Source organism: Cherax quadricarinatus, chromosome 28 (assembly GCF_038502225.1).
Source record: "Cherax quadricarinatus isolate ZL_2023a chromosome 28, ASM3850222v1, whole genome shotgun sequence".
In the NCBI taxonomy this organism is placed as follows: Eukaryota; Metazoa; Arthropoda; class Malacostraca; order Decapoda; family Parastacidae; genus Cherax; species Cherax quadricarinatus.
The window spans coordinates 8,930,702-8,949,982 of NC_091319.1; the positions used below are offsets into that span (position 1 = coordinate 8,930,702).

At 41.3% G+C, this 19,281-nt stretch overlaps 1 protein-coding gene across 5 annotated transcripts in view; it reads right to left on the reverse strand.

The window, feature by feature from the left end:
* LOC128693269 (caskin-2) overlaps positions 1-19,281 on the reverse strand; it is a 1,211,837-nt gene that overhangs the window by 624,206 nt on the left and 568,350 nt on the right. For 2 of the 5 annotated variants that reach the window (XM_070089378.1, XM_070089377.1), the window contains exons 1-2: positions 5,440-7,840; positions 1,794-1,905 (exon numbers count right to left, since the gene is read on the reverse strand). In XM_070089378.1, the coding sequence (XP_069945479.1) occupies positions 1,794-1,905; positions 5,440-6,990 (1,663 nt within the window). In that variant the 5' untranslated portion in view covers positions 6,991-7,840. Of the gene's footprint in view, positions 1-1,793; positions 1,906-5,439; positions 7,842-19,281 lie in introns of those variants that run through there. The other 3 variants (XM_070089381.1, XM_070089382.1, XM_070089379.1) reach the window with 2 other exon arrangements.

Sequence of the window (19,281 nt, forward strand, 5' to 3'; positions counted from 1 at the left end):
TGCCCCGGTAATGGAGGCCAGAATTTTTTTTTTTAACCTCTTGTGTTATACCCCAGGTTACTGATGGACGGTAAATACTAGAACTGAATCATTGTAAACACTTGCCTGGTATTGCTGTCTTTGTAAACACTTGCCTGGTATTGTTGTCTTTGTGAACACTTGCCTGGTATTGTTGTCTTTGTAAACACTACCTGGCATTGTGTCCTTGTAAACACTACCTGGCGTTGTGTCCTTGTAAACACTACCTGGCGTTGTGTCCTTGTAAACACTACCTGGCGTTGTCTTTGTAAACACTACCTGTATTGTTGTTCTTGTAAACACTACTTGAATAAAACACTTCAATAAAAGGAGGTTCGCTCGACCGTGAGTAATGTTTGCATGAGTATAATTCTTTCTCAAATCATGTGTTTTCCAACGAGTCCACTGTACAGAAGGCAGAATTCTGCTGGCGAGAGTTGTGCATCTTGCCTCTTCTCTTTTCTTTTTAAACCATGGATCTCCTCTTAAGAGGATCTAATCCTACTTTAGCAGATATACAAGCTGTAGACAGGACTGCGACCGACTGAAGCACGGCGACTGATAGAGTAACATCTTTCAGGCTACCCGCCCTTCATTATCTTTTATTCTCCAGGCATTGTATGACCCCTACGAGTCTAAATGTATAATGTATGTAATGTTTATGGTCAGGTGATGATCATACTTAGGACTGTCATCTACGGTCTTAAGGTTGTGTCAGTATCAAGGACAAGCCTCCCGATGATCACAGTGGCAGAATAGTGTTACCGTTAATGCTGAGCTCATTTTCTGTACCGGGAATGTTGGACTTTTGTACCAGGAATTTTTGGCATACCTTTTGTGCAGAAGACGTTGGATATACATTTTTCAGGAAATGTTAAACATATTTTGGAAGGGCAACAATGGTCATGTTATTAATACCGGAAGTGCTGGGCATTTCTTTTGTAGAGGGAACTATGGACAAAAATCTTATATACCTAGACTAAAAAATCATGTTATTTTTTTGTTCAGGAACAACAAGCTTTATTAAATAAGTGCACACTTCGATGCACCACGACCATGAAGGGACCAGGGAGACCCGTGCAGGGAGACAATAGATCTCCCCAAAACACGAGTGTCTGTCTCTTGATCACAGGACGAAGAAACGAGCTTTCACTATTCATTGAGCTGAATGACACGCACGGACCACTGCCTCCTTGATGATGCTACAATACCTAGGGTGTGAAGCTTCAGTGGTCATAGCTCACACTCAGACGAATCTACTATTTATCTCTTCAAGCTGAGCTTTCAGCATCGAAGCACCTAATTGGTGACCCTTGTGGAAGATGCATTTTGCATCCAGGTATGAGAAAGTAGGTATTCTTAACTTACGAGATCGTAATGACACGATTGCAAACAAACCATACCACGGGCGGGATTTGAACCCGCGGTCAGAGAGTCTAACGCGACGGTCTGGAGTTTTGAGACTCTCTGACCGCTGGTTCAAATCCCGCCCGTGGTATGGTTAGGTATTCTTACCATGAAAGATGCGGTCTTATTCTGTACCCAGAGTAAAACATCCATTTCCTAACCATATTGTAACACTTTCATCTGTACCCAGATTGTTACATCATTTATGTAACAAAACACACGAGATATATTCCTACATGATACCCAGACTGTAACTGGGACGTCTTTACTTTATATCTACGAGGGCAAACTTTTTCTTCTACCAAGGGAATAAACGTTGGTGCTACTGCTGGTGCAGCAGCAGCAGGAGCGAGAAAGGTAAGACTTACCTTTTGTGTCACGTCGAGCCACCAGCGAGGTGGGGAAGACCCCGGTGCGGGCACTGGTGCTGCCGTCGAAGATCACGCCCCTACACAGCCCCGAGTCGTCCTCACCCAACACCTGAAGGAGGAGAGGAGGGTGTTACGCAGCTGCAGAAGATGGTGGGTCATGGGAGTAAATAGAAAAGAAAGATAAAGGGTCTGAAAGTCTACACTGTGTTTATCTGCAGAGAACTATCTACTTGTACCTAGATTAAGGAATATCGTGTATTATTCAGGTGTGAGAGGCAAGTGTTTGAGGTATGGAGGTAGGAAAGTAGATTATCGATGACGAGGAAGAGATGAAAAAAGGAATAGAAAGAGCAGCAGCAACAGTAGGAGGAGGAGGAGGAGGAGGAGGAAAAAGAAACGGGATAGCAGCAGACGAACATAAAGAATAAATAAAGGATGAGAAGGTAACCAGACATTATTATTACTCTTATTACAATTCACGGGAAAACAATTAAAAACGTAGGGAACATTCAGTGTTAGGAAAATGTTAGGCAATCAGCTTCTATCAAAGAGGAGGGATACTTCTAATTCCTTTGATTAAGAGCCCTTCACCGGAGTAGATGCAGCATGAGGAGAAGCAACACGAGAGGAAGCAACACGAGAGGAAGCAACATAAGGGAAAACAAAATTTGGAGAAGGAACAAGAGGGAAAGCAACACGAAGGAAAGCAATACGAGGGGAAGCTACATGAGGGGGAAGCAACACGAGGGAAAACAGTGATAAAACACATGAATCACGCTGGGTATGAGGGGAGAGAGAGCCTGGCGCTGCTGGGAACAGATCAGATTACTTACAACACACACACGTTCAGTAGTAATAACGTGTAGAGTTGTGCTCTGTGTTTTGGCAATACTAATGCTACACCACCTGGCACTGTGTACTGCCAAGAGTAATGCTACATCACCTGGCACTCTATGTAGTGGCAAGAGTAATGCTACACCACCTGGCACTGTACTGATAAGAGTAATGCTACACCACCTGGCACTCTGTGTACTGGCAAGAGTAATGCTACACCACCTGGCAATGTGTACTGGCAAGAGTAATGCTACACCACCTCGTACTGTGTACTGGCAAAAGTAATGCTACACCACCTGGCACTCTGTGTACTGGCAAGAGTAATGCTACACCACCTGGCACTGTGTACTGGAAAGAGTAATGCTACACCACCTGGCACTCTGTGTACTGGCAAGAGTAATGCTACACCACCTGGCACTGTGTACTGGAAAGAGTAATGCTACACCACCTGGCACTCTGTGTACTGGCAAGAGTAATGCTACACCACCTGGCACTGTGTACTGGAAAGAGTAATGCTACACCACCTGGCACTCTGTGTACTGGCAAGAGTAATGCTACACCACCTGGCACTGTGTACTGGAAAGAGTAATGCTACACCACCTGGCACTGTGTACTGGAAAGAGTAAGGCTACACTACCTGGCACAGTATTGCCACATATAAGTTCCATCCACTAATTGCTGATAATGAAGATCTTTGATAACGTACACCTCAATGTCAGTTTTCACTTGTTGTTTAAAGGCATGAGACGAAACAGAAGTAGCTCATGTAAGTAGGTTTTCGCATATCTTACGAACTTAAAAAAAGAACTGTACCTTTCAGCACCGTTGGTAAAGTTAACTGCTGCAACTGGAGGAAAGTTAGTCAACACGGTGGAGAAGCAGAGTTCAACTTTGTTATCTGCAAGGGAGGAAATGCCAACCCAACTTTTCAACAACTTTTCGTTGTTTGGAAAGTTTCAGTTTTATATTATAAGAAATAAAAATGTAAATTTCTTGTTACTTGAAATGTTTCCGCCTCAAGTTTAAACTTTTAAAGCTCCCGGTCGTCTGAAATTTCTTAATTTCATGTTGTTTTTAAACTTCTCAATTTCATGCTCTTCAAGGTTAAAAAATTGTCCTTCCGAGTATTCTTTGCATGTACGAGCAACTGTACCAACCGAGGCCCCTCAAGGAAGGTTCCTTGACGCTGGTGAGGGGCTCCTGATCTAGGGAATTGGAGTTGTGTTCCGGTTCCCTGAATTAAGCCTGAATACCTTCCACGTCCCCCCCCCCACAGGCGCTGCATAATCCTACGGGTTTAGCACTTTCCCCTTGATTATAATAATAACCAACCGAGGCTACGACTGGATGTAAACAGTAATATCTGCCGTCACAGTGTCGCCTGAAGCTTGATCACTCTAAGTTATTATTAAAGATTTATATGTAAATAATCGTTCTAGGAAACTTGCACATTCACGCAGCAGAAGGCTGGTAGACAGCAACCATCTACCGTCTACATTTCAGCGTGATACAATGTCTGTACAGAGACAGGTGACAGTTGTACATGTAGAAAGTCCATTGTTATGCGGAGAATTTCGGACAAATGAGTGTGGAATGTGTGTGGCAGCTCATGGATTAGATCAAAATGATGGGATCTTCAAAATTCCACTGAGTGGACCACGCCATTAGAATAAATTGTCAGATATAGCTGTAGAGGTAAGCAACAGAGAGACCGTCAGGACTCCGCCGAGAGGGGGAGGGGGGTGTCAGGACTCCGCCGAGAGGGGAGTGTCAGGACTCCGCCGACAGCGGAGGTGTCAGGACTCCGCCGAGAGCGGAGGTGTCAGGACTCCGCCGACAGCGGGGGTGTCAGGACTCCGCCGAGAGGGGGGTGTCAGGACTCCGCCAGAGGGGTGGGGGGCGTCAGGACTCCGCCGATAGGGGGTACTCCAGCAGGATTACTGATCTCTTCTTTTTCTCTCATGAATATGTAAGATGACGGATAAATCTTACTAAACTCCTACTTATAATCACTATACACATACCTTCACCTTCCCAAGTCCTTCTTAACAGTTCCTTTCCAAGTCATGAGACCTGGTCTGAGACCAACACCTGGTCTGAGACCAGGACCTGGAGAAGATAGTACCCAGAACCACTGGCAGATAACATATAATTATTAAAGCATATCGCTGACTTAATTTACTGACGAATAAAAACAGAATTAAATTAAATTATTTAGTACAAGTACACTGAAAAATGACACACAAGTGAATGATAGTCGTGGAAAAGGGCTAAACCCGTAGGAGCCACAGAGAGGTTGGGGAAAGGGAAACAATAAGGTTTGATCCGAGGAAGGAGAGAGTAGCTCCAATTCCGTGGACCAAGTGCTCTTTAACGGCATCACAGCAGCCTGCGACACACGTGTGTTGAAACCCATTTTCATTCCTATGGATATTCATGAAAAGTGAAAAAAAAATTACCTTCGTGTTAATGAAGAAGAACTGTACATTAATCTATAGACTGACGTAATACCCAGGCACATTACCAAACACACACACACACACACACACACACACACACAAAAAAAAAACCGCTAAGTGTCTACCGACAAGTGCTTTTGACAAATGGTAACACACACACACACACACACACACACACACACACACACACACACACACACACACACACACACACACACGCACACGCACACACACACACGCACACACACGCACACACACACGCACACACACACGCACACACACACGCACACACACACGCACACACACACGCACACACACACGCACACACACACAGTCCAAAGGATGCTCACCATTGGGTCATGTTGCTTAAGAGTGGTGTTGCCTCCGGTTGTCAGGCAGTAGCGATGATTTGCCTCCGAACGAGAAGACTGGAGAAAAGAGGAACTGGGTGTGTCCTGAATCCTATTGCGGCGATTTACGGGAGTCCTTAGCACACTTCGCCTAAGACTCCAAGTCTTGCTCTTGTTCAAGTGCTCAAATGGGTCTTCACGTGTTGAGAGGGTTAGTATACTATTTCCACTCATCGTTCCTTCACCGGTGAACAAGTTTGGAACAACCTGTTCAGGGTCTCTCATAGGCAGCTGGTTGCACGTAGACAGCGCCCTCCGTTGATCGACCCTCGGAAAACGGGTCTTCAAGTTGTATTTATTAATTCTTAGCTCTGGAATGTATGGAGTGTGGGGGAGGACGATGCTCTCTTTCTCTCTAATGAACTCCTCTCTAACTTTTGATCTTTGGCAAGATCTCGATCGGCGTATTCTGAGACCTCTATCTCTGTCTGCATGCGTCACTTCTGACATTTCTCGTACGCAACTTGAGGCTCTGTTGTTGGGGCTCAGAGAATGAAAAGCCGCTCCAGTGTAAGACGACACCACGGGATAACTGGATCTTGTGCAGCTGCGAGATCTGGCAAGGCGATGTCCAGGACAAACAGTAAGTGGCGGATGGTTGTGTGTGTCACTCATTGTAAGAATCATGTCACGTTTCCCGATATCCTCTCTAGGATTCCGTCTATACTGGCGCTCTGCAAGCTTTTCTGTGTCTAATAGCGAGTTGGCATCCTCGAATTTCTGATCACTCTTTAGGTCTTCTTTCGGTGCTCTCTCTCTACCTGTATGGACGTTCCATGGTTTGAGGTTAAGCGACGGGCTCTGACAGACACACTTCTGTATCTGGCGAAGACTTGAGGATGCCCTCGGCGAAATTTTACTAAGTAGAGCGCCATGCGGATCAGTGAGTAACCCATAGTCGACATTCAAAGTCTCATCCGACTTCGATGAGCCTGAATAAACTTTACACTGATCCAGCTTCTCCAGCCATTTGTTTCTAACTTTTATTAATTCATCTGTAGACTTACTGGTATCCGAAACTCTATTCCCAGAGCGCCACCAGCCACTTTTCTCCCAGATGAAGCGATCTGCGAGAGAGTCAGCTGACTTCGATGCCCGTAGCTTTCCCTCTGTTGGCCACTTCGTGTTTTCAACCAGTGAATCATTAGAGGCCCTAATATACGATTGTTTGGGTGTGGTGGATCCTGATTTTCGCTGGTACTGAAGTGTACTGAAGCCCGAAAATAATCTTTTAGTCAACGAAAGGGAAAGAGAGCTACGAGAATCTCCCCCAGATTTTCTATGACAGGGCACCTCGGGGGGCACAGTGTTTGTTGCTTTTCGGTGGCAGGATGTTCCAGAAGAAGAAGAAGGGGTTGTAGGACTCTCAGCACAGAGGGAAGTATCGTAAGGAGAGCGAAATCTGTTCCATAATAATTCCTTTTTAGCACTCTTCTTCCGTACTGTGTAGAAGTTGGACCAGAATGTTGACACGGATGACTCAGAATCCATTTTGAAGATGCCAGTCTGATTTGTCACGTCTAATGCTTGTGCATAACTTTGTTCTTGTGGCAGGATGGTCACATCTTGTACAGCAGCTGACCTTAATGTTTCACGTGTTGATGTGTTACGTGTTAGTTTAACACATGTTAGCACGTTACACGTGTTGGCACACCATGTTCATGTTACGTGTTGATATATCAATTTATTGTTAATCTCCATTGATGTATATGTATAAGTGTTGGTCCCTTGATGCACTGATATGCAGTGCATAATGAATGTTAGCATTAATCAAGGTACATCACTCGATATATCATAATTAAGGTTCCATTTAATATGATCACACATGCGTAGTAAGTCACGATATTAAATACCGGATTGTATAAAGGAGTGTAACATCCACGACAGAGATTTAGGAAGATGTACAAGTATAGTAAACAGGATTGCTGTTTGCCTCCCGTTCACTACATCCCCTTCAGGTCAAGCTGGCAACATCACTATGAATCTTGTTTCAATCGACACTGAGAAAAAAATATTATAAACGTAACAAAATATTAAAAATAATTTGTTATGTTTTTCGGGGGGATTAGTACTTCACGATACGGTATTCTTCGTGACGGAATAATCACACATTACCCTCCAGTATCACCTTATGTGAGGTTTGAGATTCGTACAGAATCATCATCATCGTTAGTTTCACCTCAGAACGCTACCACTAGAGAGGTGAAAGACAACACTACACCCTTTAGGATCTTTAAGTATTATAAATCACACTGGACGGGTAAACACCGAGCTACTCCTGCACTGCAAAGACATAAAAACACTGGTACTTCACTGTGACGCCACACTGAGAGCAGGAAACCCAGCCACTGGCACTACGCTACCTCTATCACGTCCACATTACCCGTTGATTCTCTTATCACTCTTCAACTCGATTTTTTACTGATAAGAACGGTAGATTCGCTCAGTTATAAATATACACTGCACTTAAACATTATAGAGAATTCATAGAAAGCGTTCAATTACAATTTTTACCGAAATAGCTAGTGTTCTGTACACCTTATATCTATCATATGAAGCCTAGCACCACAGTATATGGAGGCACAAAAACAGGAACTAAGACCTAAGATTAAAGTTGGATACATTTACAAGCCTTAGAAAGGTTACTTAAAATTCCTGTTATCTTATTTGCAGTATTATAAGATAACTCTGAATATCATATAGGTAAGAGTGCTATCACTACACTTCTCAATATGTGAACAATCAGGCACACTGTGTTCAAGAAAGTGCCCATAAGGCTGGCTGGTTTGATCATCTGTTCATATGCCAAACTGTAGGAAGTACTTGTAACCAAGCCTGAGCCTGCCTACTCCAACATTCGTCTGTCTGCTTACATTGCAACTTCTTCCGTAAAAATACTTATCCACTTTCATGTTACAGTGAATTATACACCTACTCAGGCTTTTCTGCAAGATTCACATTCAATCAACTCTCTCTTTATATTATTTCTAATGCGTGAAACAGACCAAGGTTATATTCCACTTTTTCTTTCAAAATTCTTTCTTTTATTAATTCGTCAGCTCTTACTATGAAATAATTTAATGTCAGATGAAATTCACACGAAACGTACCTTAATTCCTCATTAGTGATGACACACATTCAATAACATCCATGAGTTAAACTCACTGTTATAAACTAATTTAAGCATCATTAGGAAGGCAAATGTCGAGGTTTGTTATTAGGAGACCAGCTGTTAATTGTTACGCCCAAATCAACATGGTTCCTTTAATCTATTATGTAAAACCAATTATCAGACTGAGGAGGCTACTAACAGCATCCATTTTGGACAATAAATATATGTGTGTGTGTATGTGTGTGTGTGTGTGTGTGTGTGTGTGTGTGTGTGTGTGTGTGTGTGTGTGTGTGTGTGTGTTTTAATGTACTAAGATGAGGTGGGAAGATAGTTGTCTGTTGAGGGGATGGAGGTGGCTGTCTGCTGAGGTGATTTTTTTTAGCAGAGCTGGATGCAGCACCAGTGTGCTGCTGCCCTATTCTATATGAGTTACATAATGGGAACAAAAGCAAACTATTTTTCTCCGTCATATTCCATCACACAGGATGGGTCACATACACTGTACTGAAATCTGTCAGCCTGAGCTGGGAGATATCGTCAAGTATTCCATTAAAGGTTCACCATCCCAGAGGCCGACAGATCCCCAGTAAATTTATCTGTTTCTATTTAGATAAATTAATTACATCCGCAGCGTGTTATACAGTTATACAGTAGAAACAAAAGCTAAACATGTTTCCCTGTTATATGCCATCGCGCAGGATGGGTCGCATCCTACGTTATGGAACATGACAGTGGAAAACTCGTTAGCACAACGAATATATCATCAAGCATTCCAGTAAATGTTCATCAGCTGTGGGAGCTTCAAAGGTTTCGTTCCAGCAGAGCTGATATTCCTATCACTTGGTGTTGCATACAGGGCCACTACTTAAGCCTGTTTAGCCCTTTCTTGCAACAAATAAACAGGATTGAATATCCTGTTCTAGATGAAATCATTCAAGGTTTCAGTAGTAAACAATCACAATGTTTCTTTCCGGTTTTTTATTAAGTTTCTTAATAAACCATAGAAGGGTTTTATATTAACTTTAAAAAGGTCGCACCAAAAAACAGAGTACTCATGAAATTTACACTTGAGTTCACTTAAAAGATAATATACAATATTCTGTCTTGTTTATAGTACTGAATGGCTCTAGTATCATAACACCTTCACTTCATATAATAACACTTTGCTTAACTCAATCTAAATGAGACAGAAAATGTAACACTTCAATAATAATTCACTCTTATTCAACTTTCAAAATATACTAAGCGAGATTAGGAATATTATACACTTAAAGGAGTTTTGAGGCGAGTCTGTCTCCCATGACTTTTTCGCCGTCCTCTTTGAACCAATACTGCTTAAACTCGCTCCTAGCAGAGCTAGGGACAATCACCAGCGTCTCCAATACAGCAATACACACTTCGTCTGAGACGTTTCTGTCTGATACCGTCCGAGGTGCTGGAAGGTCACTAGGGAACCTCATGTGGGACCAGAAGGTTAAATCCAGGAATCAAGGAGCTTCTCTCACGAAAGGTGAGAGTGGACTGCCCTATAACAGAATTCTCAGATTGACGTCACCTCGGATTAAGAGGGGACAGTGGCTAAACGACAGGCGGGTAATAAACAACTGTACCCGTAGTTTACATCATCGAAACATCTTATCTATTTACACAGCTAAATAAATTAAGGCCAGATAATATTATAAAGTACTCTATCCTCATTTTAGCTACTAATGAGGCTAGAAATAATATAATATTAAGTGAAAAAGCCCGTTACTTATACATCATACCTGACCTAGAAGGTTCACAAACGAGGGGCGTAACACTTGGCAACTACCATCCCTCAGGAGACTATCTGAAAATGTAAGCTGACCGGTGAGGAGGGAATGGAGTGAATGAAGATGGCTAGCTTATGACTGGATGAAGGTGGCTGCCTGACTGATGAGTGAGTGGATGTGGATGATGGTGGGGCTGTCAACCTGGTGGGGAAAAAAATAGACGCTCTGGGGTGGTTGGTCTATCTGCCTACCTGGAGGGTATTCAGGGGATCAACGTCCCCGCGGCCCGGTAAAGTAAACCCAGGCTGAAGAGGGTAATGGAAGAAGGGAGTGATCTCCCTCGCTCTTTCTTTTCCTAAACAAAATACACTGCAACACGTACGCAATAAAGCACACACACACACACACACACACACACACACACACACACACACACACACACACACACACACACACACAAACACTTCAAACACTCACTCTTTACCAAACTCCCCGAGTCCGAATATTTACCAGACCCAGAATCTTGGGAGTGAATCTCAATGCTTGGCCTGTGAAGATTTGCATAGCATCAGGGCCGGGATTTACACAGTGTTTTCTGGAATACATAACTCACACTACAGCGCCTCTCCTAACTAGCAGGTGAAAAATATTCTTCTTGAGCTGTCTACCCGATGTGTTGTGAAGGTCTGTACCAACAGCACCCTGGCTGTCTTAAAGAGGAAACTGTACTAACAGCACCCCAGAATTTTTCAAGATGAAAGGTAATGTATTACGAGAGGCTGCATCAACAGCACCTTAGGAGTTATTTGTGTTGCTTCCTCCAGAACTGGCATCATTGTCCTGTTGTTCTCCTTGCACTCATATCTTCGTCATTTCGACTTTTTGCGGACAATTGTAACCTACTTCTGTTTTCTATCATTCCAGCTGAAATCTCTGAAGTTTCTACTACAAAGATAATTAATCCCTTGAAACCTCCACATATCAATAACTGGTAGCGCCATCACTCCACCCACCACTCTTCGCCTTCTCCTCATCATATGGTATCCTTCATGGAATATGGCATTTATCACTTGCCTAAGTTTCATGTTTGGTTTGGTTTCTACTAATCTCACTTTCATCCACCAACTCCTTGTTTTCATTGTCATTTACATTTTTGTTTAACATATCGTTAGTCTTACCTTTATAGTTTTCTGGTTCATTTGGTTTCTGCTTAATGTGGAGGTTAACGTGTGTGTGTGTGTGTGTGTGTGTGTGTGTGTGTGTGTGTGTGTGTGTGTGTGTGTGGGGCGGGGGTGGGGGTGAGGGGGAGTGATTACTTGATCATCTATTTTTAGCTACAGCAAAATCATGCTCGTGGTGCCTAGACCTTATCATTTAACACACACACACACAAACAAACACACACACACACTCTATATATATATATATATATATATATATATATATATATATATATATATATATATATATATATATATATATATATATATATATATATAGTGTGTGTGTGTGTGTGTGTGTGTGTGTGTGTCGTGCCCAATAGCTAAAATAGGTCAATTAGCAAGAACTCATTTAAAATTAAGTCCTTTCTAAAATTTTCTCTTATATGTTTAAGGATATAGTATTTTTTTCTCATTTATGTTAATTTAAAAATTAATAAATGTAAAAATTAATAAATCTGTACCAAAAGAACCTCAGAAAACTTACCTAACCTTATTATAACAAGCTCAATTTAATTTAGCCTAACCCAACTAAATATATTTTAGATAAGTTTACAATAATTTAATAATAAACAATGAAATATATTTTTTCTTTACGTTCAGAATGATTTTTGCGAAATTATTGCATACACAAATTTTAGCTTGCCTTATTCGGCAAGAAGAGCGTAGCTATTTAAGCTAAAATCGCAAGTTTTACCTATTCGGCACGACATATATATATATATATATATATATATATATATATATATATATATATATATATATATATATATATATATTAATATATATATATATATATATATATATATATATATATATATATATATATATATATATATTAAATATATAATGTGGTCCACCTCTTGGGACCTTGCGGGACCCATAATTTCCCGGTGGTTATATCATTTACTACCTCCTTTGACTACTATTCGCGTCTTTTACTGCTATTTGTGAAGAACTTTCCTTTTTTTTATCAGTCTTTTGACACTTACCTGTTGTATATAAGTTCTGCTTCTTGTTCACCTTGTTGATGTAGCTACAAAAATTGCTCTACCTACTTCCTTGCATCTTTTATGATCTTGTACGAGGTTATCATGTCTTCTCATCTCCTCCTAGCAGCCAATAAAGAAAGTTTTAGTGTTTTTTTTTTTGTATATAATTTTTAGTAATTTCTTATTTTTTTTTAATTCCAGGGAAAGGTGGGGAAGGAGGTCATTTTGTAACCTTTCTTTGGAATTTTTCTATCATGTCCTCTTTCTTTTTTTCCAAGTGCCAACACTCGAGTGCTTTAAGGCCCATACTACCTTGCGACACTTATTGCCCTGCGACAATGATCACCTTGAAACACTTACTACTTTCGGACATTTACAACTTCGATACACTTAATGTAGCATTTCGTGTACACGTGAACATATTTATATATGTATAGCAGGTAAGTAGGTAGCAGCTGGCTATGAAAGGGCCCCTGGGAGCTGTTAGGTTGATAATAATGATGTACCAGTCCCTCGTTCATCCCCTCTTCCCCTAACCCTCCTCCTCATCCTCCTTCCTCCATGCCTCCGGTACCTTCCCCCCTCCACCACCCCTCATCTTGCCTCACCGCCCCTCGGGAACGGGAATAGCCTGGAATCCGTTACTGGGAATGGGAATGCACTGGGATCCATTACCCCAAACGAGAATACATCGGAACCCGTTATTCTGAATGAAATTACACTGGAATTCAAGGCATCAAGAGAGGCTATTCATAAAAGGTTTGAGTTGAGGCTTCCAGCACCCAGACGTGAGTTTAGGGTTCCAGCAACCAGTAATGTGAGCCACATGTGAGTTCAGGATTCCAGTATGTAATATGGTGAATCAGGTAAGAGTTGAGCTGTTTCCAGGACCCCGTGTTGTAAGTAGAGTGAGGCCATGGTTCCAACACTTGAGTGGAGTGCAGTGAGAGTTCTGGTACCCAGTTTCTAGAGTCATATGCGAGTTGATGATTCTGAGCAACCTCTCTAGAATGCAGGTTTACAAACCAGGTGATACAGGCTTGTATGTCAGTGCCTCGTGTCTGTCCACCTGTTTCTTTATTGCGATCCCCTTTTGCAGTTTTCCAGCTGTCTGGTAGTTTCTCCGTTTCAAATAAATCTGCGCTATAGGCTCATACACTACTTACGCTCTTTCTTTCATTTTCCAAGATAAGCTGCAGCTTGTAATATATACTCTTAAGTCCGGGATCGATCCCCGGCACTGGTGAAACGTTGGACGAATCTTGCTGTAACCAGCTGGCCCAGTGGCTAGCGCGTCGGTCTTGAGTTTTATGACTCTGATAGCGGGTTCTATTCCCGCCCGTGGTATGGTTTGTTTGCAATCGTGTGATTACGATTTCGTGAGTCGAGTTAATTCTCCCCATTATTTTAACATCAGCAAACAAGGACACATCCGCCAACCTGTTCTGGCATATCAATCACATATACGTACAAGAAATGATACTGGTCCTAATACTGAACTGTGAAGAATTCCGTTTGTTACACTTTCCCATTCTAATATTTCGTCTTGGACAATCACTTTCTCCCCCTCCCACTGCGGCACATTTCCCTGTTATGCCTGCCTGCTCCAGTTTTTGCTCCTGTGAGGAACAATATCAAATGGCTTTTTGTAGTCCAAGAATATACAATCCATCCTTCTCTTTTTCTCTCTCCCACCCTGCCTCAATTCTGTTACGTTGTCATAAAACTCCAGATTTCTTTAAAAGCGTCCTACCTCTCTCGTGATTATCCACTTCATTACCTTACATAATTTGCATAAAAAGGACATGGGTCTGTTTTGACACTTGTTTTATTTCTTAAAACTGAGACAACATTCGCTCTCTTACAGATCCCCGACAACTCTTCAGTAATCTGTGGCTTCTATATTTTGACTAGTGGTTCAGACAGTGCTTCTCCTCCCTCTCACAGAATTCATGGTGTCACTGTCAGATCGCTCTACTTTTGGTGAATTCAGCTCACTTGAAAGTATTTTTTCACCTCCTTCCCTGATGTGTATGTGTGGGGGAGGGGGTATCCAGTTCCCGTTGGTTTACCACTCCTCTTTCAGTCTCTGCTATTGCCCTTGTTTCTTCTGACAACACTCTTCCTTGTTTCTTGTGAGCTTCTTCCCTCTTCAGGCTTTTCACTGGTGTTTTACTGTCGTCTTTTTTTCTGATGTGGCTGTGAAGCAGTTTCGGTTCAGTCTTGGCTTTTGCTGTTATGTCGTTCTTAAGATGTCGTTCAGCTCGTTTCTCACTTTTGCATATTCGCGTCTGGCTCTTCCGCTCACCGCTCTTGTTTTATTCCGCCCTTCTCTTTCTAACGTTTTTACACAATCTTCTACTTTTTATTTTTTCTCCTCCCTGCACCTATGGCAGACTCACTGGATCGCTCCGTTCTTACCATTACATGTGGGTATGAAGTTCTTACACCCAGAGTACTTTCTAGCTGGGTATTCCATGAACTCAAAAGTTGACTTTTCTTACAGTTCCACTTCCCAAGACGCCACACGGAGGAATTCCTTCATTAAAAGTCACTTGATCTTTTATTCTGCTTCTTCCCTCAATGTTTACTTCCACACGTTACATGAAATTCACTACTGTATAATAATTAACACCCAGAGGTCTCTCATATTTCATTACATCAGCATCAAAAGCACTCACAGTAAATAATGGATCCATTTTTGTTGGCTCATCCTCTCTTTCTCTCTTGTGTCCTTGACACGCTGACAAAGTTTTTGAGGGGAAAGCAGTGTTTGGGGAGAGCAAAGTGAGCAGTGTGCAAGGGGGGATGGGGGGTGTTAGTCTGAGGAATAACTGTGTGGGAGTAGCAGTGTCAGGGGTGGTACCTGGGGGGTATAAGAGGTGGAGGCAGCAGTGAGAGGGTCAACACAGCAGGGGTAGTACATGTTATCGCGGGGAACTTCCAAGTGCAGGCAGGTGTGCCACCTCCCACACTGTTATCACCTTGCATAATCCTATGGTACCTCCCCTACACCACCACTCCCCAGCACCAACACCACCATATCCCTGCCCCTAAATCACCTCTCCTCTGCCCCTACAATACCATTCCCCTACCCCTACACAATCCCACCCCTACACAACCCCCTTCCCTCTTTCTCCACCACCAATCCCCTGCCACTCCATCCAACCATCCCCTACCTCTCTCCAACCGCTCCCTCTCCACCGCCCTTCGTTTGCCCCCTTCACCACCCTTCCCAGGTCCCCGTCACGCCCCTTCCTACTCCTCTACCACCCTCCCTTTCAGCACTCCCCTACTCCTTATCTGTGAATCTGTGCGTCCATAACACGACACCAGGGAAGGACCCACAATTATAAATTTCTTCATAACTCTCCAATAAAATCTTATTACCATTCTCAAGTTGGCATACACAACAATTAAGTTTATCTTCTGATTTAATTAAATTCTCAAAAGGAATCAACAGAACCCAAGTTTAACTCGATTTTATTTAAAATAAGTTTCTCTATTTTCACTGAGTAGATTACTGTATCCTGAATTACAACACTTCTGACCTCATCTGATTTTGTTAAACAAAATTCTTATATGACTTCAACATATCATATATAATGAATTAAATGCTTCCATACCAAGAGTATCGTAAAATATATATATATATATATATATATATATATATATATATATATATATATATATATATATATATATATATATATATATATATATATATATATATATATAATAAGATCACAGTAAACAGGTGATTTCAGAATATGCAAGACAACTACATAGTTCCTTGATAATGTGAGTAGTCACGAAAGCGCTTGGAATTTCTCTATTCTTTCAGAGTGGTTGTTTTGCATATATATATATATATATATATATATATATATATATATATATATATATATATATATATATATATATATATATATATATATATATATATATATATGTCGTGCCGAATATGTAAAACTGGTCAGTTAGCAAGAACTCACTTAAAATTAAGTCCTTCCTAAAATTTTCTCTTATACGTTTAAAGATATATGGTATGTGTAGTAGGTTGGTAGACAGCAACCACCCAGGGAGGTACTACCGTCCTGCCAAGTGAGTGTAAAACGAAAGCCTGTAATTGTTTTACATGATGGTAGGATTGCTGGTGTCTTTTGTCTGTCTCATAAATATGCAAGATTACAGGTACGTCTTGCTACTTCTACTTACACTTAGGTCACACTACACATACATGTACACGTTTATTTATACACACTCAACTGAGTTTTCTTTGATTTTATCTTAATAGTTCTTGGTCTTATTACTTTTCCTTTTATATCCATGGGGAAGTGGAATAAGAATCTTTCCTCCGTAAGCCATGCGTGTTGTAAAAGTCAACTAAAATGCCGGGAACAATGGGCTAGTAACCCCTTTTCCTGTAAAGATTACTAAAAGGAATAAGAAGAAGAAAATTGTCAAAGTGGGAAGTGTGAATGTGCGTGGATGTTGTGCAAATGATAAGAAAGAGATGATTGTGGATGTTATGAATGAGAAGAAGCTGGATGTCCTGGCTTTAAGTGAAACAAAGCTGAAGGGGGTGGGAGAGTTTCAGTGGAGAGGAATAAATGGGATTAGGTCAGGGGTTTCAAATAGAGTTAGAGCTAAAGAAGGAGTAGCAATAATGTTGAAGGATAAGCTATGGCAGGAAAAGAGGGACTACAAATGTATAAATTCAAGGATTATGTGGAGTAAAATAAAGATTGGATGTGAAAAGTGGGTTATAGTAAGCGTGTATGCACCTGGAGAAGAGAGAAGTGTAGAGGAGAGAGAGAGATTCTGGGAAATGTTGAGTGAATGCGTGGGGAGTTTTGAATCAAGTGTGAGAGTAATGGTGGTTGGGGATTTCAATGCTAAAGTGGGTAAAAATGTTATAGAGGGAGTAGTAGGTAAATTTGGGGTGCCAGGGGTAAATGTAACTGGGGAGCCTTTAATTGAGCTATGTGTAGAAAGAAATTTGGTAATAACTAATACATATTTTATGAAAAAGAGGATAAATAAATATACAAGGTATGATGTAGCACGTAATGAAAGTAGTTTGTTAGATTATGTATTGGTGGATAAAAGGTTGATGGGTAGGCTCCAGGATGTACATGTTTATAGAGGGGCAACTGATATATCGGATCATTATTTAGTTGTAGTTACAGTTAGAGTAAGAGGTAGATGGGAAAAGAGGAAGGTGGCAACAACAAGTAAGAGGGAGGTGAAAGTGTATAAACTAAGGGAGGAAGAAGTTCGGGCGAGATATAAGCGACTATTGGCAGAAAGGTGGGCTAGTGCAAAGATGAGTAGTGGGGGGGGGGTTGAAGAGGGTTGGAATAGTTTTAAAAATGCAGTATTAGAATGTGGGGCAGAAGTTTGTGGTCATAGGAGGGTGGGGGCAGGAGGAAAGAGGAGTGATTGGTGGAATGAAGAAGTAAAGGGTGTGATAAAAGAGAAAAAGGTAGCTTACGAGAGGTTTTTACAAAGTAGAAGTGTTATAAGAAGAGCAGAGTATATGGAGAGTAAAAGAAAGGTGAAGAGAGTGGTGAGAGAGTGCAAAAGGAGAGCAGATGAAAGAGTGGGAGAGGCACTGTCAAGAAATTTTAATGAAAATAAGAAAAAATTTTGGAGTGAGTTAAACAAGTTAAGAAAGCCTAGGGAAAGTATGGATTTGTCAGTTAAAAACAGAGTAGGGGAGTTAGTAGATGGGGAGAATATTTTGAGGAACTTTTAAATGTTGAGGAAGAAAGGGAGGCGGTAATTTCATGCACTGGCCAGGGAGGTATACCATCTTTTAGGAGTGAAGAAGAGCAGAATGTAAGTGTGGTGGAGGTACGTGAGGCATTACGTAGAATGAAAGGGGGTAAAGCAGCTGGAACTGATGGGATCATGACAGAAATGTTAAAAGCAGGGGGGGGGGATATAGTGTTGGAGTGGTTGGTACTTTTGTTTAATAAATGTATGAAAGAGGGGAAGGTACCTAGGGATTGGCGGAGAGCATGTATAGGGGACAAAAGAGATTGTAAAAATTATAGAGGAATAAGTTTACTGAGTATACCAGGAAAAGTATACGGTAGGGTTATAATTGAAAGAATTAGAGGTAAGACAGAATGTAGAATTGCGGATGAGCAAGGAGGCTTCAGAGTGGGTAGGGGATGTGTAGATCAAGTGTTTACATTGAAGCATATATGTGAACAGTATTTAGATAAAGGTAGGGAAGTTTTTATTGCATTTATGGATTTAGAAAAGGCATATGATAGAGTGGATAGAGGAGCAATGTGGCAGATGTTGCAAGTATATGGAATAGGTGGTAAGTTACTAAATGCTGTAAAGAGCTTTTATGAGGATAGTGAGGCTCAGGTTAGGGTATGTAGAAGAGAGGGAGAATACTTCCCGGTAAAAGTAGGTCTTAGATAGGGATGTGTAATGTCACCATGGTTGTTTAATATATTTATAGATGGGGTTGTAAAAGAAGGAAATGCAAGGGTGTTCGGGAGAGGGGTGGGATTAAATTATGGGGAATCAAATTCAAAATGGGAATTGACACAGTTACTTTTTGCTGATGATATTGTGCTTATGGGAGATTCTAAAGAAAAATTGCAAAGGTTAGTGGATGAGTTTGAGAATGTGTGTAAAGGTAGAAAGTTGAAAGTGAACATAGAAAAGAGTAAGGTGAT